The 27,421-nt window shown below is 45.6% G+C and overlaps 1 protein-coding gene across 1 annotated transcript; it reads left to right on the top strand.

The window, feature by feature from the left end:
* Positions 1-27,421, top strand: PSMD11 (proteasome 26S subunit, non-ATPase 11). The gene is made up of 14 exons (XM_054014292.1): positions 1-123; positions 3,565-3,666; positions 9,938-10,062; positions 14,525-14,596; positions 14,972-15,029; positions 15,489-15,683; positions 16,729-16,873; positions 17,289-17,349; positions 18,782-18,844; positions 22,157-22,282; positions 22,886-22,921; positions 25,049-25,100; positions 26,889-27,031; positions 27,165-27,421. The coding sequence occupies exons 1-13, from the start codon at positions 33-35 to the stop codon at positions 27,029-27,031; spliced, it is 1,269 nt and encodes a 422-aa protein (XP_053870267.1). The 5' UTR covers positions 1-32; the 3' UTR covers positions 27,165-27,421.

The following is a 27,421-nucleotide window of genomic DNA, read 5'->3' as shown; positions in this document are numbered from 1 at the left end:
CGGCGCGAGGAGGGAGCGAGCGAGCGGCTAAGATGGCGGCCGCGGCGGTGTTGGAGTTCCAGCGAGCCCAGTCCCTGCTCGCCACCGACCGCGAGGCCTCCATAGGGATCCTGCACTCCATAGGTGAGCGGCGCGGGGCCGCTGGCGGGGCCGGCCCGCAGCCCGCGCTCCTCGGCCCGGCGGCGGCGCGGGGGAGCCGGCCGGGCCGGCTGCTGACTCACCGCGGGAGCCGGGGGGCGCCAGGCCGCAGCCCGCGGGAGGGGGAAGCGGCGGGGCGGGGGGAGGCCGCTGCTGATTCACGCCGGTCCCGGGAGGCCCTGCCGGGCAGCGCGTCAGGCTCGGGCCCGGGGGTCCCGGCCCGGGGGGGTTTAAAGAGGCCCCGGTCTCTGCCGCTGCTGGGGGGCGCCCCATGGCAGGAAGGGGCAGCCCCGCTCCGCTCCGCCGGGGCTGGCGTTTCTCCCCCCCCCCCCCCGGTCATGCCAGCGAGGCTCTGGGAAGGGAGGGGGGTGACCCCCAACTCCCCGTGGTGGAGAGCACTCGCACTCGCACTGTTTGTCCTGGTCTGGATGAGACCTGGAGGGTGACCCTGATGTCAGCCCGCTCTCCCCGGGGCACGGCGCCATCCCTCTCCGGTTCCCTTCAGCTGAGGAATGAAGGGACCGAGCACAGTTTTGCTGTTATCACTTTTGCATAAGAAGATTGTCTCCCTAGCGTGGGGTCTGTGGGTCTGGTTTCTGCAGCCATCTCAGTGGTGGGATCTGGGGTTGAGAGGGACCCGGGGTCTGTTTCTGTGTCACTTCCACCCACTGCTTGCTGGAGGAAGGTGCTCTGAAGTGCAACAGGCTTCTGAGGCTACAATTGATTGTGTGTAGTTATTCTTGTGCCACAGTCCTGTTAGGGACTATCTACTGAGGGTGGTATGGCCAGATATTGGGTTATTGTGCCGGTAGCAGGATGACAACATCCGCTGATGAGTAATCGAAATATAAGTGGTGTGTGTGTGTGGCCCTTGAACCCAGGGTGAGAACTGCCCTTGCCTTTAAGTGCTGGCCAGACTTGCAGTTGGTTCTGTGTAGGGGGAGAGAATACAATTTGTGGATTAAGCACTAATGGTTTAGAGAGCATTTCTTTTCTTAGTGTGCAAATTTAATTTATGAATTTAGGTGGGGAGCAGATACTGTTTTGCTGCATCTCTCCATGCTTGAAAGTTTGTTTTTTTTAAGCAGCTTACCCCTTCAGTGTTACTATGCAGCTCATGCTATGGTGGCATACTGTAGAACTGGGAAAGCTATACAGTTCTCAGATTGGAAAAATCCATGAACACTGCTTCACACTGAGTATCATGAACAGTGTATCCCAATAGCATCCAGTGAGAATCCACGGATACAGCCTGTTTAGGGGTTTCAGTAGCTTCCATCACTGTAGCATGTAAGTGCTATAGTAAGTTAGGTCAGCAGAGGGAGGTCTGCACTAGTTGTCTAGTGTTTGCCACCCTTAAGGCCTAAGGAGTTCTGCTGGAGGTATGTTTTTCTTGTATAGTAGTAATGCTAGTCGAATTGCCTTTTAGGGTACATGAATGTTTCCCAGTGCAAAAATAACCTCAGGTGGAAGTGTTGGTATGCTGAGTGCATACACAAAAACAGTTGAGCTGGAATCCTAGGTTCGAGCTGAAGAAGTACTACAGAAATCTTCAGTGTAACTTGTTTTGTTTCAGGAATCCACTTCATTTTATTTGTGCTACCTTCCTACACTGCAACTACAACTGTCATGGGGACTGTCTTAAGGATTTAGCAGAGTCAGAGACATGCCAAAACTACAAAATGGAGCAGTGGCCTAGTTATGTCAGGGGACAACCATGTTTAATTCAGGTCCCCAGAATGTATTTGTAATGTAGATCGTGGGATAGGATGGGGAGAGAAGAAGCCCTAGAAATGAACGGCCAAACAAATTAGTAATTCTGAATTCTTTGTAATAGGTGACTTATTTCTGAGGATAGGGCTTTGAACAAATACTGGTGCTATGTGTTTGGCAGTTAAATGTCTCCTTGGCTACTGTATAATCTCAATAGACCTCTCAGATGGCTATTCTGCAGGTGGTGAACTACATATTAAAAAAGAGATTGTGTAGAAGGAAATACAATAAAAATATATAATATGTCTTGCTATTGCATTGGCGGCCTTGGGCGAACAATGAGGTCCACACTGTAAACTAAATAATATACACATTTGTGTGGTGTGATTTCAGGGTTAGGGTTCCTGAGAAGCTTGCTTATCCTGTGATGTTAACTAGAGATGTGACACTAGTTAATTACTGCTTGGCACCTTCCAGGTCTGTCAAACATACCTATGACTTCTTGTCAAGTCAGTCCTAGTCAAAACTAATGGTACCACAAACTATTTCATAGAAAATTAGGGTTGGAAGAGACCTCAGGAGGTCATCTAGTCCAATCCCCTGCTCAAAGCAGGACCAACACCAACTAAATCATCCCAGCCAGGGCTTTGTCAAGCCTGACCTTAAAAACCTGTAAGGAAGGAGATTCCACCACCTCCCTAGGGAACCCATTCCAGTGCTTGATCACATTTGTTATCAACTGAGAGATGTGACAAGCTATAGTAGACTTTTTTTTTTTAAGGCAGTGGGTATTTCTTTTACTATAATTAGACCTTCTGTGCTGGGGAAAGCAAAATTACTTTGCTTATGATACTGAGCGTATTAAGTTACGGGGGCCATAAGGTCTTGTCCCGTACAGTGAGAACTAAGAACTTCTGAATTCTAATTCCAGCTGTAGTGCTGGACAAGGAAGCAAGGAATCCCAGTTCTGTAGTCTCAGTCAAGTAAATCTCTTCACGTTTCTGTTCTTCTGTTGCCTCGTCTGTAAGATGGGGATACTTGCTTGTCTCACAGTTGTTGGAGATTTAATATTTGTAAAGCACTAAGTAGTAGCAAAAAGTATGAAACCTTTATGAGGAGAGAGCACTCCAACTTTTGCAACTGAGAGCCAGTAATGCCTGCAGTATCTGACATGCAAGTGCAAACAGATTAATTTCACAGCTTCATACAGCCTTAGCGTTATTTTTGTTGTGGAGCTTTGGCCAAGCGATTGCAACATTACACACAACACCAGTAAAAACAAAGATCCTAACACCAAGCAATAAGGGATTATTTTTTTACCCAGCTTGCAGGTTCTACGCTTGAGATGTCATCATTTAGAAGATGTCATTTATTAGAACACTCCATATGGTGCAACCATAGATGCTTGTTTTAGAACAGTCCTTCTTGAACAGCTAGAGAGGTCTTACTGACACTTTATGAATCTGAAATGTGACCTGTTGTCAGGACATGAGAAATTTTGTCAGCTAGATGCAACTATTTCTAAAGTCTAGATAAATAACTGGTTTTAAGCTTTCTAAAGCTAAGTGCTTAACATTTCTGTGTAATAAATATTCCAGCCAGATTGACTCCACTGTTACCTGACACACTAGTTAGTTTCTGGAAAGAAGTGAAAAACGTAATTATGTAGATTCTGTGTTTTGATTGAAATGGTATTGTTCCACTTTCTTCTAGTGAAGCGCGATGTTCAGGAAAATGATGAGGAGGCAGTGCAAGTTAAAGAGCAGAGCATCCTGGAACTGGGGGCGCTTCTTGCTAAGACTGGACAGGCGGAAGGTAAGCCCGAGTTCTGACTCATTGGCGTTCTTGTAACATGCATGTACACACAAGTTGATGGGTCTGTAGGGAGATGCAAATATAAGAGTAGAGCTGGAGTGGAGGGAGCTACTTTCTATCCCGTGAGTCTTTGAGATTTGGAAACTTTTTTTCCCTGTTCTGAAGTTAATCTGAAATTTTTGCAAACCAATAAATCTTTTTTTTTTTTTTTTTTTTTTTTTTTTTTTTTTTAACCTAGCCCCCTCCTCACCCCACCCCCGGTTCCCCCTTTACACTGAGGACTTCAGCCTTTTTAAAAAAGAAACTTACACTTAGCATAAATTAACCAGTTCAACATTAAAAGCTGATTTGAATAAAAAACCAAAACTTTTCATTGAGGAAAATGTTGAAATGGGACACCTCAAGAATTTAAATTATTTTTCAAATGCCTTTGAATTGGGCGATTGTTTTCACAAATGAACATTTACTGATGGAAAACTGTGTTGGAAAATTCCCAACCAACTCTATATAAGAGAAGATGTGACAGGCTTTCTTTTGGAGATGTATGGAAGGAGAGGAATGGGTGAAACGTCTCTAATCAGTAATTGTTTGGTTCAGTTATATTCCAATCTTTAGTTTCCCTGAAAAGTTCTAAGATAGCATGCTTCTTACAGTGAAAGTTCAGCAGGTTTTGGTGAAAGAAGAACAGGAGTACTTGTGGCACCTTAGAGACTAACAAATTTATTAGAGCATAAGCTTTCGTGGACTACAGCCCACTTCTTCGGATGCCACAGCCCACTTCTTCGGATGCATATAAGCATCCGAAGAAGTGGGCTGTAGTCCACGAAAGCTTATGCTCTAATAAATTTGTTAGTCTCTAAGGTGCCACAAGTACTCCTGTTCTTCTTTTTGCGGATACAGACTAACACGGCTGTTACTCTGAAACAGGTTTTGGTGGAGAATAATGATCTTGCATTTATTGAGCACTTTTCATCCAAAAGGACTTCACAAATTGATACACCAACTTCAGACAAAGCTCACTCCATCCGCTGCAGATGTGCAGCTGTAGTGTAGCCAGGCAGCAGTTTAGCCATATACAACCATAATTCAGGACATATTTTTTTTTTTTTAACAAACTGAAGTTGTTTGGAAAGTGTAAGTGAACAGAATGTAATTAACCAAGTTAGAGTTTAACTCTGCGGTCCTGGTCAGTACTGCAGTCTCTTTAAAAAGTGCTGAGGGGTCTGAAATAATAATTGATCAGTTTTAGGTCTGTTCTAAAAGTCAGATGTTTTATTCCCCACTTACATAAATAAGTACATATTTTGGCTTTTTCATTTATATGTTGGTATAAATTAGTTATGTCTGGGTATTCTAGACATTTGCCACATCCTGATTTGCAATTGAACATAGCTTGTGACAGAGTGGATTGTTTCCAGTGTTGCCCTAAATGCAGAAAAACTGTTCCTTTCTGAACTGGTAACTTAAGATGACACCAATACAAAATTAGTTCCCTCTTTTAAAAATAAAGCAGAGTTAGTTGTAGAGAGGATTGAATAAACTGTTCTAGGTATTGCTGAGTCATAAAAGTTGGAGACAGGAGACTTTACAAACAAGGTAATGCACTTTGGGTGACCTCCTAGGATGGCTGGTTAACGGGATTACCACCAAACCAAAACATTCTCAATTGAGACTAGTACTAATTTTATAAATTGGTGCTTGATTGAAAGTCAGGATTTTATGTACCAGATGCCCGCTAGTGAGAACAGTAAACCTACTACAGCATCCGAAGAAGTGAGGTTTTTACTCACGAAAGCTTATGCCCAAATAAATCTGTTAGTCTTTAAGGTGCCACCAGACTCCTTGTTGTTCTACTACAGCAGTGATTCTCAAACTTTTGTACTGGTGACCCCTTCCACAGAGCGAGCCTCTGAGTGCGACCCCCCCACCCCTTATAAATTAAAAACACTTTTATATATTTAACACCATTATAAATGCTGGATGTAAAGCGGGGTGGGGGGGAGGCTGACAGCTCGCGACCCCCCACATAATAACCTCATGACCCCCTGAGGGGTCCTGACCCCCAGTTTGAGAACCCCTGTACTACAACAAGGGTGCTCTGAAAGATTGGGAAGGAAGAGCAGATTTACTAGCACTCAGAGAAGCTCATTTAGTGCATGCACCTGGATCAGGACAAGCTGAAGGTTTTGGGCTTCCCAGGGCTGTGCTGGGAGGTGGAGGTCAGAAGAAAGAGATGATGCCTCTTTCTACTCCCCAACCTGGTGGAAGTGATGCTGCTATTTTTCTGTCATCCGCTGTGTGAAGATAGCAAAATTGAAAGGGTGTGTGTAAATTACTCTTAGGCTAGATCCTAAATTGTCATCTCTTGTGCCTTCTTCCAGGTCCTTTGTACATAAGTTACGCTAACTTTCACATCAGGCTGGGGCAAAAGACTCCCTGCAGTCTAAGGGTCTACACTTATACCTCTGAATTTGACCTCCCCACATTTCTGTTTTGCTGCCTAAAAACAGTGAAATTTTCAAAAATCTCATCAGTTTCATTGTGTTATAAACAGCAGGAATGAAACTGCTTAAATTTATAAATTTTGCTCTACTACTGGTATTTTCCAGAAGAAATTTTCCTCTTGTCATTGGTATTGCTCTTCAGTCCTCCCAAAAGCCTTGGTGAAAAGAGGATTTTAAAAGCAGACAGGGAATTAATTATAACTACTGCAAAACAAATTGCAGTCAAAGATTTATAGCATTTCAGCCACACTGATTGCCTCCCCCAAATCCCCTAAGGATCAAAGCTTCCTAGTTTCCTGACTGAGAACCCAATACTGTGCTATAATGTTTGTGGAGAGTCGCACCCAAAATGTCTCCAGTACTACAGTAGGGAATGCTATGCAAAGTTTGCAGCATAGGTTCTAGCGAGTGGGAAGTCTCCTGCAAATTCTGGACAATAATTAAAAATCCTAGGGGTGGAGTGAGGTGATCTACAGAACCTTTCTTCTCTAGGAAATTAAGATCACAGACTCAAAAATAGTTTAGGAAAGGAAGATAAAGCCTGATTTGGTAGGGCTTGAAAGTTAGAACGGGCGCTCATGCCACTAAACTGCTGTTAACATGAAATAAATTGATAGTCTCTTGCTAATGGACGAATGTTCTTGTTACAAAAGGCATTGCTGCAGTTGACCCATTGTCATCTGTCTTGGGAGAGGCTAAGAAATAAACTGGCACAGGGACTAACTTACCCCTTCATCAATCCAATCTCATACTGTTGCTCATCACCATAGGATTGTCATTGTTCCCTCAGGTCAGGGATTTGGTGAATGGCACTGTAGTGTGTGATTGCCTTTTTCCTGTCACGGAGCAGCAGACTTAATACTTCATGGCTGCTGTTCACCAGTTGTCTAGGGCTGTCAGTCACTCCCTCCTTACCAACACTACACTTACTTAGAAAGTACTAAAAACAGTTAGCAGTAATTCCAAGGGAAAAGAAATTTCTGTTGGAATTTGCAGCTTCTTGGCATGAATTTATAATCCCTCCGCCACAAGTTAGTAAAATGTATGGATTTTATTGTCTTGCTCCCAGTGACTCAACATTTTAGGCCTCCTTTTGAATCAGATCTCTAGTGAAATAAAACTTGATGAATTACCAGGCGGGGTTGAGCAAGGCTGTTTAAATCAGGTGCAATATTTATGTTCATTGAATGTTTAACCTGAAAATCCTGTTTTTTTAGGAATTTTGGCCTATTAGCATTCTGCATCTTTATGCAGCTGACCTAGGTTTGAGTTGGTCCTGACCAGCAGGGGATGCTGCAGAGGCATTGTGCCCAGGAGATGAGGTAGTGCCTTGTGTTATTTGAGAAACTGATGGATTTTGAAGGGGGGGCTTAAGAAGACAAGAAATTACTAGCTAACTTAGTCATATGACCCAAAGCTAAGCAGGCAGGATCATGTCTGGAGGGAAATGAGCCTTGCCTGATATGTTCAGTGGGAAAACACTAGTGTCTTCATGCCATCATTGCATCTGCTGTGTCACTTCAGCCTATGTGCTCCCTTCCTCCTAAATCCAACGGGCAGATCCAGAGGCAGCCCTTTTAACTGCAGGAGGGAAGATTATGTTAGAGGTTTTATTCTAAATCTGGCAAACTTCTTATTTGTTGTGGCACTGGGAGAAAAGGCCATTGTCAGTTTATTGCTATTGTGATGGGTTGCATTCCTTATGAGACAAGCCATTGAAGAGATATCTTTGCCTTCTCCCTATAATGACAAGTACTTTTACTTCTCTTAGGTGGCTTATTAAGTTTAGGAGCTTTCAGTGGAATGAGTCTTTTAAGAATGAATGCCACCAAAATCATGGTCCGTTAAAGCTGTTATCTCTTGTTACTTCCACTGCTGGCCTGTGAAGTAGCAATAACGTTATTTGTTTTATGAAAAGGCCAGGACACTAATGAAAATTCCTGGTCACTGTAGATTCAAACATAGGAGAAATTCAGTCAGTAATAACTCCTAAATTGGAAGGATCTTGCGGAAAGTGATCTCAGGCAGATTATGAGATTAACTGCTGCTTTGTCATGCTCCCCATGTCAATCCTAGCAGTGCGTTGTGAACATACTCATGACTTGTGGTGCCCAAGTATCATTACAAGAAACAAACCAGCTTGCATTGAACTTGAAGAGACACTTAATCTTAATAGGCTTCATTTGTGCTAAAATGATCTGCTTCCCATGCATGGAAATGGTAACACACCACCTTTACCAAGTGGGATAGAATACTTTTAAATTAAGCATGGGATAGAATTCAATATGTTAATCTGGTTTGTGATGTAATTATTGATTTAAGGGTTTAAAAATAAACAAATGTGAACTCCTCCAAAAGTATGAGGAAACAATCTACACATTCTTGTAGAGCTGGGAGAATTTTTATGCAATAACACAAAATATAGTAATACATACAGTATTAAAGAATATTGTTTCTTGACTATCTTTATTGGACTCCCAAAAAAACTGAAATGTATGGGAAGCAACAAGAACTTAATGCACTTTGTATAGTAATTTCAATAAAGAGATTAAAAAAACAAACCTTTATCCAATTCTTGGATTTCAGTTTTCTCCTTTTTTGGTTTAAAGTAAGAATTAGGAATTGTAAAGTGATTATCTGGTATCTTAAACAAATTGTGCAATCGTAGTGTACTATTGATAGTCCATAGCTGTGCCATTTTTTACTGTCGCCCTGTCAGATTGTGTAAACTAAGCAGTGTTGGGTGTGGTCAGTACCTGATGGGAGATTTAAGATTGTGCAGGAAATAAGGACACACTTCCTTAGAGTTGAGCCAGTGCCGTAGCATTCTGCTAGGGGGTGCTGTGCTGCTGGAAATGTCATCTTTCAGATGGAATGTAATCGGACACCAGGACAACTTGTCACTATAGATCCCATTGTGATTATCACAAGAGCAGAGCTATTAACTGAGAGTCCTGGCAAAATTCTAATGGCTCTGCCTTCCTAAATCCTCCAGGTAGTTCAGTTGGATACATCTTCTCTTCCTTTCCTAAACTGATGTGGTGTTTTGTGCAGCATTGAATGCTCTCGCTGTCACATTCCATCCCAGTGTAGGATTAGGTGATCTGTATTGTATAGCCCATATCTGTTGGGGCTTCACGACACTAAGTTGAGATGCACTACATACGTGTAAATTAAGAGAAACTAATAAGCAGAGCAGAAAATGAGTTTACTGGAAAATAAGATCTAAAATAATGCACATGATGGAAAATGTATGTAAAATTTCACGTTCATAACTATTCTTTCTGTTGAATGTATATTATGCTGTGAATCTGACCTGTCTCTTGTGAAGATGGATGAGGGAGGGTACATTAAATTATTAAACAAGAGCAGGCAAAGAATACACTTGCATTACAAACTCCATTGCCCCTCTTATCCAAAAATCTCAAAGCACTTCTCAAATATTAAGAGTCTTAAAACACACTTGAGGTAAGTATTGCTATATGCTTTTATAAATAGGCAAATTGAGTGGTTTACCAGAGGTCCCATAATCAGTCCGCATCAGAGCCATTCATAGAACCCAGAAGTCTCTGATGTAACTACTATAGACTCTTCCTTGGGAATCACTTACCACTGACTTACAGGAAGGATATACTTTTTTCAAGCATTGGTATAATAAATATTGCTGTGTGTAGACCCAGACTGCAATATAACGTTAAACTATTGTGTGTCTTGTAGTTTGAATGCCCAAATGTTGTTCTTTCATGGCTCGTTTGTCCTGAATACAGAACTTGGAGGACTTCTGAAGTATGTTCGACCCTTCTTGAATTCCATCAGCAAAGCAAAGGCAGCCCGTTTAGTCCGATCTCTCCTTGATCTGTTCCTCGATATGGAGGCAGCTACAGGACAGGAGGTGAGACCCCTTGAATTCAGACAGGAGCTCATTCCTCAAAGGCTTTTATAGCACTGTCAGCTGATCTGTTCTGCTGTCCAGCGAAGAATTATTTGTATTGTGTCACAGGACATGCTCACTATGTAATAAAATATTGGCTACTCTAAATCTAATTCAGGTGTAATTATGTAAACTGAAAGAAATTACTTGATTTTCTAGATGCCTCAATATGCTAGGAATGAAGTAATTCTTAGCCTGGACTATCTAAACTTCTGAGAATCATGTTGCCTGCTATTAAATGTACAGTTTTAGTAATTTTATATAGTGTGATCAGGGTGCAGAATGCTTCATGAGGTGCAGTATACCTGCTCCAAAGAGCTCAGTCTGTAGGCGCAATATGTCACAACACATGACCAGAGTGGTGAGTGCCTGGAATGGTTTATAGAATAATTGGGTTTTATAAAAGTTTTAAGAAGGTGGATGGAGCTTGGTGTATATTACTTACCATCTTTCAGCGTATGATCTCAAAGCACCCCATATCGCAACACCTCTTTCAGACAAGTATTACTCCATACTACAGATTGCTCAATTGAGGCACAGTGATTTGCCCATAGTGGCAGAGCAAGGAATGGAGCCCAGGAGTCCTGCCTTTGTTTCCTTCTCTAATCCATGGATGACTCCATCAAGCATAGTCAATCTCTGTTTAATGTAGCTTTCATCTTTTCCCTGAGGAGACTATCTCAGCCAAATAGATCTCACCACTAGGAAAGGTTTCACAACATTCAGTCTAAATTAAGCCTTTGGTTAAGTTTCATCCCATTTGCTTTAGCTCCCCAGGCTGGGTTTCTTGGGCCAAGTGGTTAATTCAGCTGTTTTAGGAGGTGTGTGCAACCAGCTTCTGAGTATCCTCAAACTGGGTGACTGTAGATTTTGGTATAGCTGATGCTTTCTGCTGGTGTGGGGTAGGAAGTGAGAATGAGGGGGACTGGGAAAAATCTGAGCAACTTTTATGGGAAGACTAGTACATGTTCAAGTAGTTGGAGAAATCAGTCCGGAAAGAAGGACACAGTGAGAGGCAGACATGACTCTGCTGATGAAGCTAGCACAGTACTGTAGCCGCATCTCCGAGTAATGCCTGGGAGATGTCACCTAGTTCAGTCAAAATACTCCGCTCCAGACATACTCGGGAGCCAGTGCTTAATTTGTAATGAAAGAGGTGCCAGGGCAGAGGCAATTAGGTGCCGGAGCTCAAGCAATCTTTTTTACTTTCATAACTAAAGCAGCAAGCCCAGAGGCGCCGGGGCTCTGAGCTGCCAGGCCCAGAGGCGCCGGGGCTCTGAGCTGCCAGGCCCAGAGGCGCCGGGGCTCTGAGCTGCCAGGCCCAGAGGCGCCGGGGCTCTGAGCTGCCAGGCCCAGAGGTTAGGCATTGTCGGGAGGCAAGCCACAAAATAGCTTTGTATAGGGAAGAATACCACCGGGACTCCCAACAGTAAAAGTATTTTATTGGTGATTCTTTGCAAGCCAGAAGAACCACACTGTTTGACCCCAGGATGATAGAGTCTGTATGATTAGCAGTTAGAAAAGTATTTATAAGCCAAATATGCTTGATAGGGAAGCATGGAGAAATGAAACCCTATGATGCCAGTTGCATAGTCATCTTAGAGATCAGGACAGGGAGTCAAGAAATCTAGATTCTGTTCCCAGCACCTCTACATACTTGTGTGACTGACAAAATGTCACTTCTCTGCCTCTGCTTCCTTTCTCTCTGAAATAGGGATGTTGAAAGGTTTAATGTTTATGAAGTACTCTTGGATGGAAGGAGCTGTAGAAGTGCATAGAATTCTGAAGTATTAGTGTACTGTAGAGATCATTTCAGAACTACAGAAACACTACCACCTCTTGGATGGAATATTGGTAGCTGCGTTGCTGCTCCAGAGCTAATTTGGCAGGGATTCTTGGGGGGAAAGTGATTCTTGAGTTGAAGTTCTGGCTCTGATACTTCATCCTCCTCTGGTCTTGGGTAACTCATATAATTAAGGGATTGAAAAACTTCAGACTTTTATAAGCCAGAGGCCCATATAATTTGGGGCACTACTAGCAATGGCCTGTGGCAACAGCTCAGTGAGAAACCCAGTGACCCAGTTCCCAATTGATACGAAGGGCAGGGATTGGTGGTCTTGGATACTGCTCAGGGCACCATCCTTTGTCTCAGCCGCTGGCTCTCGCTGTGTAGGATTAAACTGGGCTGTTGGAAAAGAGAGCTTGCTTTCTCACCTGCCTGCTGAGGTGGCTTCTGCCCTCCTTTAGTTTCCATTTGTAACTGATCCTTGCTCCTGAATATCTCCCAGGCCTGTCTCTGCTGCTGATCATAGCTTTCTCAAGCAGCAGATAGGACACTATTCTTGTCAGTTTCACAGCTGCTCCTGAATAGCAGAGCTGAAACTGCCCAGAGTAGTCTTGATTTCATGCTACAGCTTTTCGAGAGAACTGGGAGCAACAGTAATAGCATTGGAGCCAGGAAGAGATGTTAACACTTGGGATTTTCTTCATAACCATAAGATCTAGATGCTTAATTTTCTGCTCGGTCTGTGGCAACACAGACCATGGGGAGTTCCTCTTCATTTGTCTTACAGACAGGATGACACCTCAGCAGTCGTCTGGCTGTTATTTTGTGTCTTCAAATTTTGTTTGAATCAATATAATTAGAGTCTAAAATCATGATTTTAAAGGAAAAACACCTCAACTGTGCCTTTTGCAGCAGTGGGCTTACCTGTGGGAACAAGTGCATTTTGCTCTCACTAGGAGAAACCTCCACTATTGCAGCAGAGATGTCACGTTTCACTTCTGGTGTAGTTAGGGTGACCAGACAGCAAATGTGAAAAATCGGGCCGGGATGGGGGGAAATAGGAGCCTATATAAGAGAGACCCCAAAATCAGTACTGTCCCTATAAAATCGGGACATCTGGTCACCCTAGGTGTGGTCATGTTGAGGCTACAAAAGGCTTATGCTAGAGAAACTCTTATCCTCTGGGTTTTTTTTAAATACATGTAATATACAGTGGCAGACAGTGATTAGCAATCATGACACGAGGTAAATTAGTGATAATAAGTAGTTTATATTCTAAATGTAGCCCTTTTATCTCAATTCTTGTAACATTCCCATGAGGTTATAACATCTAGACAAATTAGACCTAAACAAATTAGAGGATTGGGCCAAAAGAAATCTGAGGTTCAACAAGGACAAATGCAGAGTCGTGCACTTAGGATGGAAGAATCCCATGCACTGCTACAGACTAGGGACCGAAGGGCTAGGCAGCAGTTTTGCAGAAAAGGACCTAGTGCTTACAATGGATGAGAAGCTGAATGAGTCAACAGTGTGCCCTTGTTGCAGAGAAGGCTAATGGCATTTTGGGCTGTATAAGTAGGGGCATTGCCAGCAGATCAAGGGACGTGATCAGTCCCCTCTATTCGACATTGGTGAGGCCTCATCTGGAGTACTGTGTCCAGTTTTGGGCCCCACACTACAAGAAGGATGTGGAAAAATTGGAAAGAGTCCAGCGGAGGGCAACAAAAATGATTAGGGGGCTGGAGCACATGATTTATGAGGAGAGGCTGAGGGAACTGGCATTATTTAGTCTTCAGAGGAGAAGAATGAGGAGGGATTTGATAGCTGCTTTCAACTACCTGAAAGGGGGTTCCAAAGAGGATGGATCTAGACTGTTTTCAGTGGTAGCCGATGACAGAACAAGGAGTAATGGTCTCAAGTTGCATTCGGGGAGGTTTAGGTTGGATATTAGAAAGAATTTTTTCACTGTAGGGTGGTGAAGCACTGGAATGGGTTACCTAGGGAGGTGGTGCAATCTCCTTCCTTAGAGGTCTTTAAGGTCAGGCTTGAGTGAGCCCTGGCTGGCATGATTTAGTTGGGGATTGGTCCTTCTTTGAGCAGGGGGTTGGACTAGATGACCTCCTGAGGTCCCTTCTAACCCTGATATTCTATGATCAATGCATGCCTTCTGCTTGGTTCCTGCTACAGTTTCATTTTACAGAAGTCACACAAGTTTAATACCCTTGAGGTGGAGGTGTGTGCATTAAGTTGTACCTAATGTGAGGCTATGTTTTGGCTGTATATGATCCCAAAGTCAAGGCTGATTGAAACATACAGGATAAGTATGTCATAATTGACTGTACTGTGAAATCTCGGCTTCTGAGGTCATTGACTTAAACCCGCGCCTCCTTTCAGTAAGGTTAGTATTAGTCTGTAACAGATAACTTGGTATTTAGCACAGGCCTTTGGACCTATATGGTAAGATTCACCTTATAGGCTAACTGCTGTTGAAATCAACACCAACTTTTTTCCATTTTATTTTGCTTGTCACTGCAGTGTATAGAACAGTGATTGAGTTGTTTAGGTTGGATGATCTTCCTGTAACAAAGAGAATGGAAGAAGAGGGTTTTAAAAATTTCTTTTTTGTTCCCCCCTAAGGTCGACCTGTGCTTAGAGTGTATTGAATGGGCCAAATCAGAGAAGAGGACTTTCCTACGTCAGGCTCTAGAGGTATATGTGTGTATGGATACAAAGTATATGGTTGTATTTTCCACTTGACGGTGTTTGTAAATGCAGAGAGTTTTTTTTATGTTCCCAAGATCTGTGCAAATGACAGGACAACATGATTATTCTAAGATTTGTTGCCCTTTATGGGGAAACTTGGACAGAGATTTTTCTTGGTGGGAGAGTATTTTCCCCAGTTGTTTAGATCCAGCAGAGCTTCCAGACAGTATTTGGTACAAAGCAGAACACTAACATTACAGTACAAAGCAGAACACTAACATAGCCAATAAGTGCAAATTAATGAGAATACCAAGTTTCATTTTGCAAAATCTGTTACCTTTCTCTGACTTTCCTCACAGCGATTCTTTTTCTCTTCTCCAGGCAAGGCTGGTGTCTTTGTACTTCGATACAAAGAGATACCAAGAGGCATTGCAGCTAGGTAAGTTGCCACCAGGTGGCAATAGTTCACTGCTTCCAATTAAAAATGAGGCTGCTATGGGGAATGATGAGTTCTGTTATGTACAGGACGGTGTGAGTTCTGTTATGACCAGTCTAGTAGGGACCCAAAAACGTTACATTCTCAGTGCTGTATCAAATCTTCCATCTTAATAACTGGTCTCCTGTCCCTAGTTCTGTCATATCCCACTTTGATCCAAGACTACTGTACTCTGGATCCAGACTGAACTGTTATGCTTCCCGTCCTTCATTTTTTTTTTTTCTTAGAACCACAGAATGTGGGCATGAGCACCGTGGACTCTTCCAGGCACTGAATGCGTGTCTGAAAAGCAGCATTACTTTGGGGAAGGAGCTGTTGTCCACAGTGATCTTGATTTGCTCCCACTGATCAAAGAGCTGTTTGGAGCAAGTTACAAATGCTGTTGTTCATGTCTCTTGCCAGGATCTCAGCTCCTGCGGGAGTTGAAAAAGATGGATGACAAGGCTCTCTTGGTTGAAGTGCAGCTATTAGAAAGCAAGACATACCATGCCCTGAGCAATCTGCCAAAAGCAAGAGCAGCTTTAACCTCTGCACGAACTACAGCCAATGCAATCTACTGCCCACCCAAACTGCAGGCAGCACTGGACATGCAGTCAGGTAAAGCCCTTCAAGAGAAGGGGGGTCCAGCATCAGCGGACTGTGATGTGGCTTCTCTGTCTGAAGTGACAGCTGTGGTACTTCATGTTACCACAATTGAAATGCTGTCAATGTGATCAAGTTTGTAAAAATTTGAGGTGCTCACAACTGATCTAGATAACAATTCCTCAACCCTCTGATCGCCTCGGTTTGTACGTGGAGACTCATGCTTTCTTAAACCACTTTCATTGCTGTGATGTTTTTGAGAGCGGCAACACTGCATACACATCAAACCCCAAAATGAGTGGTTTAAAAATAAATTGTGGGGTTTTTCTTTGCCTTCTGGCTCTTAAGCCTCCTGGGTGCACTTGGGTCATATTTTCAAGCTTTCCTCTGCAGCCATAAGGCCTATAAACTCTTTAAATGAAAGGTTAGAATGTCATGTACTCACTTGACTTCAGGAGCTGGAACTTTAAGTAAAACACAGAATATCATGAGATTCGTAATGAAATCTCACAAGTTGGCAACAGTGAAAGCCCTAGCTCTGCTGCTATTCAGGGAAAAGCAAACAGCCATTTGTTGCAGCTGCAGATTTCCCTATTTAGTCTGGTGTAAATTCATGCAGCAGTTCAGTTGCTCACAACCTCTGTCTGACCAGGCAAAACTGATTAAGTAATTTGTACTAATGAGCTTGCGAAGATGCCTTCAACCTGCCGTTCCAGTGGTCCCATAACTCTTCTAATGTATATCATTTGGAGAAGCTAGTACTGTAGACATTATCTAAACAGACCGAGGAGGTGCAACATGTTTCAGCACTTTATTGCTTGTTTTATCTTGCTAGAGCCACAACTTTTGTGCGGGTTTTTCTGAGTTTGCTATCTATCTGTTTCTCTCTACTTGGAAGAGAGAACTAGGGTTTAGAGACTTCAGGAATAAGTAAGTTTAAAGGAAAAGTATCCCTTGCAGTAAAGTGCAACATGCAGTGTTAAGCAGCCACATTTTCATCTGCCTCCAGCTGAATGCAGAACTGAGTTTGACTTCTGCCTGTTTTCCCCTCTCTCAACAGGTATTATCCATGCCGCAGAAGAAAAGGACTGGAAAACAGCCTACTCCTATTTTTATGAGGCATTTGAGGGATATGATTCAATTGACAGCCCAAAAGCCATCACTGCATTGAAATACATGTTGCTGTGCAAAATCATGCTCAACACGTAGGTGGCACATAGGTTGTGGGAAGAACACTTACATTGGAGCAGGACAGGAATTGCCTATTCCAGTCTCGTAGCTAACCACACAACTGAAGCAACCACACTCAGCCAGTGCTGCCTTCTTCTTCTTCTTCTTCTTTTTTTTAACTAATTCAGAGCTTCTGTTTCTTTAATCTTCGAGCCTTGTAATCTCATGTCTCCTGGGAATGCCCAGGTTCTTATTAGAAATTACGTTCAAGACATTTTAGTTTTATAATGGAAAACCTGAGCGAGATGATTTTCATGAGCACTTATGTGGAGGCATGAGAAAGTCAGGAAGTTTGTGGCTCAGCTGGAAAAAGTAACGGTTAATACCTGTATTTAGAACCACAGTGAAGCTTGTTGAGTAAATGCTCTTTTCCTTCCCTTCTCTCTCCAGCCCAGAGGATGTGCAGGCATTAGTGAGTGGGAAGCTTGCTCTGCGGTATGCAGGAAGACAGGTATAGAAAACTCTCTCAGCCTTTCAGTCTTCCTTCATTAATTGATCTTTGACTATTAGCGGTAAATATGGCCTGTGCTGGGATGTTAGAGGGGATGGGATCTGAGTTACTACAGAGATTTTTTTTCCTGGGCGTCTGGCTGGTGAGACTTACCCACATGCTCAGGGTTTAGCTGATCGCCATATTTGGGGTCGGGAAGGAATTTTCCTCCAGGGCAGATTGGCAGAGGCCCTGGGGGTTTTTCACTTTCCTCTGCAGCGTGGGGCATGGGTTGCTTGCTGGAGGATTCTCTGCACCTTGAAGTCTTTAAACCATGATTTAAGGACTTCAGTGTTCCATTGCATAAGATACTGCTGGATACTCCTATTGGTTGTCTCTCCACCCCCTGCAAAAAAAAAAAAAACCCCAAACGCAATCATGGTATCTGAGCACTTCAAATATTACTTCCTGACCCCACGGAGGTGTTATCCCCATTTAATAGATGAGAAAATGAATTGCGCAAGGCTGCACACTAAGTTAGCAGAAGATGTGAGAACACAACCCCATGTTCCCTGATTTCCAACCAGTGCCCTAACCACTAGACTACACTTCCTTTCTAATGCAGCTACGCTGTCTGAGTAATGCTGATTAACTTGAAAAGTAATGTTTCCAGCTTCCCCACAGTATATAGTATCCGTTTGTTTGGGAGAGTCTGCTGAAATGTTCTCAATTAAGTGGGATTGGGAGGGAGCAAAGCACATTGTTAATCATGATGGGGTGATCTGAAAGTCTGAATCCTTGCAATATGCCAGGCCTAGCATATCTTTACCAGAGCCATTTTAGTTCTTTATTAGTACTGATACTCAACTCTAACATGCAGGGTAATGTTTCTGTCTACAGTTCTTCTTTCCTACAGTTACTAGGAAGATGAGACACAAAAAATTCTCTCGCATGCAGGAAGTGCTTCCTGTCATACAGCCCATGTCACTAGTATGTCTACTGACTCCCCTCCCCCCCCCCCCAACCTGAGACCACGTAACTGAGGTGTGAAATGTGATTTAACTGGCTTAAAATACCTAAATTTGCACTTTTGAAGGCAGTACTGAAATGTGCAAGTTGCAGAACTGCAACTGAAGTTACTCCCTGTGTTCAACCTTGGCAGGAACTGCATCCTTCTGCTGCAGCTCTCAAACATTACAGAACTCCAATTCTTTGTTAGCATGAAGCTGTTGTGATACTAGGTGACCTGCAACTGTTGGGTTTTTTTCCTTCCTCTGTGGTCAGCTGATGTTCTTGTTCTGTGTATATGGAATTAAACAGACATGAGACTTTGTTGCAAAGGGAACATTCCCCCTTTTTGTAGTTAAGAACTTTCTCTGTGCTCCATTCAGCTGGCAGAACATTTTTCTGGACACCCCCAAATACTAACACTAGCTCCATTTTCTCTTTGCAGACAGAAGCTCTAAAGCGTGTGGCACAGGCCAGTAAGAATCGATCGCTGGCAGACTTTGAAAAGGTAAGTGAGCAGGAAGACTCCAGATGGGAAGAGGTTGCAAAGGACTGTGAAAACACGGAAGTTTTAGTGCTCACGATGGAGCCAAGCTATAGCAGAAAGAATGTTCTTGTGGTATTTGCTTGAGTTTGAAAACTAACTTCATTTTGACCATATTTGCTTTCCGTGAACAATTAAGTGGTCTAGTTCTTCTAGCACTAATTTGTGAGAAGAAATTGAAGCTTGAATATTTACTGAAAGACCATTTTAAATTGCTTAGTTGATTGTAGCATTTGTGCTGTTCTGGCTCAGTACCACATGATTTGCGTAACAACATGAAGTTTGAAGCCTGAATACTCTTAACAAACCATTTGCTATTAATATGAAAAGGGAGGAAAGTTGGAAACACTGAATAATGCAAAATTCTCAAGAATTACCAGCAGAGGTGAAACTTGACAAATGACCACATTAGAGCAGAACAGAGCAAATTCCTATGCTGAGGGACAGAGCAGTGGTCCTGGTGCTCTGTAAACTTGTCCCCTTCTCCAGCCAAGAGAGGTCCAGCTTAACTGTGACCTTCAGGACCCTGCTGCTATTCATGTAGTTGGTCTTTTCTGACCAGGGAGCTACTAAATTATGGAAGATGGGAACTTGTGTTCACCGGGGATTAGGCTGAAGCCTACAGACTCAAGTCACAAGTACTCTAAAAAGGCTACTTTTTACTCCTCAGGGAATTCTTTGCTAAAAATTAAAAATTCTGTGCACAATGTTTTAAAACTCTGCAAAATTTTGCATATTTTGTGTCAAAATAACACAATATAATTACACAATTTTCAATTATTTTGGTAATTTATTTTAAAATACCTGTCAGCAAGTATGTGAATAACCACACAGATAACAAAAGATTCAGGATTTTTTTTTTGACAAATAGATTCCTTAGTAGACATATCTATATGGGTCCACAGCAAGCGAGAGGGACAGAATCTTGCATGCCCAACCCTGCCCCCCAATCCAGGGGTGGGGCAAGCAGGCTCAGCCCAGCAGGATCCAGGTGTGGAGGGGCTTAGTGTGTGTGGGATCAAGGTGTGGGGTGAGAGGGTTCTGTGTGGGGCAGTCTGGGTGGTTCTGTGGGGAGTCCGGATGTGGTGGCGGGGGAGGGCAGATTTGGATGCACAGGGCCTTATCCAGTGATGAGCTCCCAAAATCCTAATAACCGGGTCCTCGGCGGCATGGCGGGGAGGGGGAGGGACCTCCACTTGCTCCGGGATTTCAGTGGCGGGTCCTTCACCCGGAGCAAGTGAAGACACTCTCTCTCACTCTGCCGCCGAAGACCTGGTAGGGAACCGCACGGTGAGTACAAGCCCCACGTGCCTATCTCTCTTCCCCCCCCAACCCACTTCCTGCCCCCGACTGCCCCCCTCAGAATCCGCAACCCATCTACCCCCCCGGTTCCTTGTCCCCTGACCACCTCCTCCTGAGACACCCCACCCTAACTGCCCACCCCCAGGACTTCACCCCCATCCAATTTGCCCCGCTCCCTGTCCCCTGACTGCCCCGACCCCATCCACCACCACCCCGACAGACCCCTGGAACTCCCACGCCTAGACAACCCCCTCCCTCCACTGACCGCCCCCACCCCCAGAACCTCTGCCCCCTCCAACCGCTCCCTGCCCCTTATCCATCCCCTCATCCCAGCCCCGGCCCCCTTACTATGCTGCTCAAAGCGGCAGGAGCTGCAGAGCTGCCCAGAGCGCTGGCGGTGCGGCACGCTAGGGCTCTGCAGGGATGGGAGCGGGGAAGCCTCCCCAGTTGGGAGCTCAGGCGGGCCGGAGAGGACGGTCCTGCGGGCCGGAGTTTGCCCACCTGCCGGCCCCTTTATAACCGGTTCTACGCTGGCTTTTAAATTTAACAACCGGTTCTTGCGAACCGGCTCCAGCTCGCCACTGGCCTTATCGGAGGGTTCATTGCAGGGATGGGACTCTGGGGGTGGGCAGGTGATCCAGGTGAAAGTGGCTGGGGCTCAGCAGAGGGCTTTGAGTTGGGGGGGCAGGGGATGGGGCTCAGCATGGGGTCTGGGTGCAGGGGACTCAGCAAGGAGGTCCATGGGGTGGAGGGGTCTGGGTGTAGCTGGTTGCAGCTCAGTGGGGTGTGGGTCCAGGTGCGGGGTTCAGTGGGGTGGAGCTTGACGGGGTGAGGGTTTGAGTGCAGGGGGCTCAGCAGGGGGTGGTCTGGTTGCAAGAGTGGGGGTTGGCAGGGGAGTCTGGATGCAGTGGGGTGTCCAGATGCAGAGTGTATGGCTCAGTGGGGCAGGTCTGGGTACGTGGGGGGTTGGGCAGATGGGGGCAGCTCCCCCCACAGTGATTCCTCCTGCTGCAGCTGGGGAGTGATGGGGGCAGGAAGCAGGGTGGGGGTACTGAGTTTCCTGAAACTGGGGGAGGTTCCCCGGGGTGGGTCTGACCCAGCCCTGGGAGCGGCCTGTGCAGGTTAAGAGGAAGTTGTCTCCTTGCCCCCGCCTGTCCAGCTGGCCGGGACTTGCAGCTGGAGCCCGGTGCACAGTAGGAGCTACCTGTCAGGGTGTCCCCAGCTCCAGAAGCACCCTGAGAGGGAGAGAGTCACACCAGCCCTGTCCCCTGAGGTGGTGACTTACATCGCCCCTGGCTGCTCCCGATGCCCTAACCAGATAGTCTCTCTTCCCCCTTTCCCCCACCCCCACTGCCTGGGAAGGGTGCATGAATCCATTTTTCTGCATGGAGAAAGTAAAATCTGCAGGGGGTATTAATTTTGCACTTGCACAGTGGGGAAGAAATCCCCCAGGAGTAAATTCTGTGGCTAGTATCCCCTTCCTTTCTTCATTCTCCTCATTCCTGCATAAAATATTCCTTTCTTGTAAGCCTGAAGAAATCCACTGCCTGCTCAGATTTCCATTCATTTGAAATGGTTTCCCATTTGGATACTTCCATTGCTTTTTTTAAAAAATTGATCTTCCTGGACTGAAGCCTTTTTAAAGATTCTTCAGGAAGAAACACAAGTTGAGGGGAGAAGAAGCAGGGACGGGAAGCTACCCTGTTATGCCAAACCTCTCAAAGAGGAGAACAAATGCATTTGCTTACCTAAGCCTCTGGGTCACATCATTCTAAAGAATGTGAAGAAAGATACTAATCATTAGGCTGAGGTACCAGATACTGAGGGTCTGGCTAAAGTAATGCATAGTAGCAGTTTAACATCTGAGGGAGGCTATAGTCTGCCCTGACAGGTGGTTGGATTTGGCCCAACAGGTCTCCTGTCTTCACTATCATCTCCCAGCCTAATTATTTGTTCCCCACATGTCTTCTGTAGGCTCTGACCGATTATAAGGTGGAGCTCAGGGACGACCCCATCATCAACACTCATTTGGCTAAACTCTATGATAACTTATTGGAACAAAATCTGATCCGAGTCATTGAACCCTTTTCTAGAGTACAGGTAAGTGTTTTTTTACCTATGGCAGCTTTCCCCCCCCTCATCCTTGGTGTGTGAGCTGCTTAGACACAAGCAGGGGGCTGCTAGGTGAAGTAATCTACAGTGGTAGGGAGTCTTTTGATTCACTCAGATGAGTTCTGCTGACCACTTGGTGGACTGGCACTTGAGAACATAAGTTGTCACCTTCCGCTCAAAATAACTGGCTGTTAAAGGGCTGAAGAGGGAACCTCCAAAACTGTCAAAAGCATGCTCTTTCATTTTTTCATTAAGCTCTAGATGGGCATGTTTGTAACGCCTTGATTGACAGTGTTCGGCGCTAAGGGGTCGGCCAAGGCATGGGTGAGGCTGGAATCATACCAATCTTAAATCTGGACTGAAGCAGTGAAATGATGACTCAGCTGTTCAGTTTGTGGTCTGTCCACCTTCAATTCGAATTGTATTGTGGTCTGAAGTCTAAATGAGATGAAGCAAAGGAACCCATCTGGGGTAGATGGCTGGAGTATTGAGTTGTCATGTAGAAAGAACCCATACCTTGTTGTTCTGTCGTAAAAGTAAAACTAAAGCTTGACTTCCTGTATCTGTATTGGTCTTTCTCTCCCTTTATAGATGGAACACATATCCAGCCTCATCAAGCTCTCAAAGGTAAGAACATTGCTAGAAATCTGTGGGATGGTTTAGTAAGGAGGGCAAAGAGACCGAGGGGTCAAATGACCACCATGAAATAACTCAGTGCATTAAACCTCCAGGCGTGGGCAGCTGCACCACAACTAGAGCAAATGCCACTGTTGGGAAATCCCTCCTGTGATGGGTGCACTCACCTCTATTCGTTTGCTCCTGGGCCCTCTGTAGGCTGCCGACCTCGCTAGAACTCAGCCCACCGGCCAGGTCTCTCGCAGGCAGTAGGCATGAATGAGCCCTTTCCGGGGTAACAGAGGTCCAGCCATGACTGTCGTTGCGCCCTTGGTAGTGTCTTCAGCCCTGTCTCTGGGCTCGGTTCTCAGGCTCTTCAGGCCTAACTTTAAGTTCTTCCCTGCCCTGTTATAGAGCGCTGCCCCAGGTCTTTCTTCCTGGAGACTTTCTTCACTGATTCTCACTGCCCCAGCTGTCCAGCCAGGTCATCTCTCAAGTTATATTTCCCCGCCCCGGGGATTGAACAAAGAGATCACCAGTCAGTCAGTCTGCCTGCCCTTACCAGAGCCCTTTCAATTCCAGCCCTCTGCTTGAGCTTCTGAATGAGGCATATCCCCTCCTCGGGGCTTAGGCCACTTCCCCAGTGGCCAGTGAGGGAATCTGGGCCCACCCACTGCTCCGGGTCCCAACCCAGGGACCCTTTAGGTAACAGCCATGTACTGCTTCCTTAACTTGGTTGCTGCTACATTCCATGGTTCCCTTCCCACCTGGCATCTTCACCTCTGTCCATTACCTTAGGGCAAGAGTCCTCAGGTCCTCCTGTTCCCAGGTTCAACTAATGCAGCCCATCAAGCTCCCTTTGGCCAGCGTGGACACCCTTCCTTGCACCTTTGGCCCCAGTCGGGAACTGTCCTGCTCAGGCCCTGAAGCTGCTTTTATCTGCGCTTTCTGGGCTCTGATTGGCTGCAAGGGGCCTCAAAGGGCCTGGTACACCCCGTCACACACACCCTTGAGGGCAGGGGTTCATACAAGATGCTTGCAGTGTATCTTTTGCTTAGGGAGAGATGGGCTTCCCTACAAAACCCTCCTTCTGTCCCCAGGTCCTGCCCCTGCCTCTCCCACCACTTGCTGACTCTTCTACGTTTGAAGAGTCTGAAGGAGCTTCCCTATAAGTGCTGTAGAATTTTCCATGTTCTAACCCCTCACTGAATCCAGCGTAGCCCTTTTAATCCAAATGGCAGTCCAGGGATAACTGTCATGGAGCAGCTGGGCCAAAGCCTTCTAGAAAGGTCCTTGATTTGACTTGAAAAGCTCTTAAAAGGTAGTGAGTCAAACTAGTTGTTCCCTTGACTGGAGTTTCACCAGGGATGAACTTGGCACAATGACTGTACAGATCCCCACTCTGCTAACTTCCCATGGTGCATAAAAGGAGACTCTCAGCAACATCTCAGTTGGTGTAAGTCTTAAGTCTTGCTCTCAAGAGCACCCAGAAATGCCCTTGCCCCAAACTGTCCGAGAGGCTCTAATCTCAGAGCTGCCATGTCAGGTGATGGAGAGTATCTTACTCATGGCCACATGCTTGCTTCCACCATACAGCCTCGTTTCCAAATGGTGCGCTCTGTAACTCAGCCCTTGGGCACTAGCGCACACTGGGAGCACAAACATTCCTTAATTGTGAGTTCTACTAACATAGCAGAGACTGGAGAACAAAGGCCTGACTCCAATGGGCCACTTGCTGGCTGCAGCAGGTCATCAAAGACTGATGCATGGTGAAGCTTAGCTAACTAGATGCTTGCTGAGTCAAGCAGGAATGCTCCAAATCCCCTGCTGATTCCGGTAGGTATGAAATGAAGATTGTACTGTATTTCACAAAAAGGCAATAGGTCACTTGGGAACTCTGATCATTAAAAGGTGGTTCCTGGTCATGGTTGCTCTGATATCCTGCTTTGCCTAAAATTGACTGACTGTAATTGCAAGCTAGTCTGTATGTGAGATCTGACTTGCAAAGATATTCAATAACAAATGCTGAAATGTTGCTTGGAGGCATTTATCTTTATCCTGCCACGTCTGTGGGTTGAGGGTAGTAAAATCCACTGCTCTGCAGTTAGCTTCAAGAGATTATTTCTATTACAATTTCAGGCTGATGTGGAAAGGAAACTGTCACAGATGATCCTGGACAAGAAATTTCATGGTGAGTCTCTGCACCCTGTTGGATCTTTCCACACCTTCCACTCCATTTTTAGATGAACAAGTGAAAGAAGCTTGTGCATGTTCCCTTAACTGCTGTCTCTCTCTCCAAAACTTAAGCATATGCCCTAGAGTGATAACACTCTAACTCCAGATGATGCTGACAGGCCTAGAACGCAAATAGAGGTACACAGGGGAAAATACTGAAAGGATTATGGGCTGTATCCTGGAGGTCCTGAACATTTGCTATTTTGGTAGCTATGGCTGTTCAGCCTCTCTGACCCACCTTCCTCTGACTTACCTTGGGACACCAACTGACTAGTGGGAGCTCCATTGGTGCCCTGCATGCTCAGTAACGGCTTCCACTCGAAACCAGAAATTTTTGGCAAACTCCTGGCAAAGAGCTGAAGGTCACTCTTCCATCCACCTCATGCTGGAGGGCTAGTACCCACAGGGGTAGGCAAACTTTTTGGCCCAAGGGCCACACCTGGGTGGGGAAATGGCATGCAGGGCCATGAACGTAGGGCTGGGACAGGAGGTTGGGGTGCAGGATGGGGTGCAGTGTGCAGGAGGGGGCTCAGGGCAGGGGGTTGGGCTGCAGGAGAGGTGCGGAGTGCAGGAGGGCGCTCAGGGCAGGGGGTTGAGGTGCAGGAGGGGGTTTGGGTGCAGGCTCTGGCCTGGCGCCACTTACCTGGAGTGGCTCCGGGGTGGCAGCGATGCGCAGCGGGGCTAAGGCAGGCTTCCTGCCTGCTCTGGCCCCGCGCCGCTCCCGGAAGTGGTCAGCACCACGTCCCTGTGGCCCCTGGGGGTGGGGTGGGGGGCAGAGGGTTCTGCACGCTGCCCTCGCCTGCAGGCACTGCCTCCCGCAGCTCCCATTGGCTGGGAATGGGAAACCGTGGCCAATGGGAGCTTCGGGGGAGGTAGCAGGAAAGAGGTTCTCCTTTCCTGAGTGCCCAGCACAGAAAACCAGTCCTCCTAGCTTAGCTGGGCAGAATGAACATGGGATCGCTCAGTGGGACAACCATGTTGATTAGAGAATGATTAAAGCATTGTGGAAACAGAATACAAAAGGGGTAGAAAATACCTTTTATTGGTAAAGGGATCAAGAAAATGAAAGGCTCCCAGCTGCTGGAGTCATCATCAGAGAATCAAGCTCGCTATACTGATAATTGGAGATGGGTTGGAGATCTCCCCCCTCACCCCCCCGAGTAAGATTCCCCCCCCCTCCCCTTTGAAGGCTGCTCTCGCACAAAGTGGGTTTCCAAAGTGCTGCCTTCTGGCTCCCCTATTCCACATCCCCTGCAATGTTGGGAAAGTGTTGCAAAGAGCATGTTAGCCAGGTGCCGGGGTTAGTACGTCAGAGGAAATCCTGACATCTTTCCTCCATGCACACTGTGATAGACTTACTGTTCTCTCTAGCATGTGCCTAGCTAAAACTCGGAAGGCAGGGAAACCATTTTTATAAATGTTTCCACCGAAGCACTTGTTTTGTGTTGTAGAACCGCGCCCCAGTCCCTAAAACTACCCTTCTCTAATATGTAGCTCTAGGGTGAGAGAGATGCTAGGGGAGCAGTGGTCACAAACCGTGGCTGGAGGGGCAAGGCCAGATGTTTAATATGGGGAGATGGCTGGATAAATGCCAGTGGAAATGAATTCCACACCCTGGAGGCCACCACAGCTAAGGCACAAGGTCTGACCTGAGACTTGATGGCTGGATCTGACAGAAGAAGTCCTTGAAAGTCTGTCTCGCTCACACGTGCACTGCTGTGTAACCAGAGCTTTGTGTTTGTAGGGATCCTCGACCAAGGGGAGGGAGTCCTGATTATCTTTGACGAGCCGCCAGTAGACAAAACGTACGAAGCTGCTCTTGAGACTATTCAGAATATGAGTAAAGTAGTGGATTCACTCTACAACAAAGCCAAGAAGCTAACATAGGTGAGTGGGTGTGCGGAGCCAAAGCACACAACTGCTCAGGTTCGTTTCTTTTGGCTCCTAAGCCTAGGTACAGCGTGTGCCTATGCTTCTCGCTTCCTTCCCCTTGATTGACAGTGGCTCTTTTCTCTTGCAGAGTTGACTTTGGTAGCTGTCATTTGGAGAGTGTGTGTGACAGGAGAGTGAAACCTTTGGGAAAATGCTAGGAGACTTTTTTCTTTGTTCTACTTTTCGCTCGGAAAGTTTTTAAACGTCCTCATCCGGTGCATCTTGTATTCCATACGATGCGTGTTCCAGTTTCCATGTAACGTTTACTGGCCAAACTTTGTATCGGGGGGGAAATATTGTTTAAAAAAAGAGGGATTCTAAATAAAAGGAAAAAGGCTTACACTA

This window comes from Malaclemys terrapin, chromosome 25, assembly GCF_027887155.1.
Source record: "Malaclemys terrapin pileata isolate rMalTer1 chromosome 25, rMalTer1.hap1, whole genome shotgun sequence".
NCBI classification, from domain to species: domain Eukaryota; kingdom Metazoa; phylum Chordata; order Testudines; family Emydidae; genus Malaclemys; species Malaclemys terrapin.
This window is presented reverse-complemented; position numbering and strand designations above follow the sequence as displayed.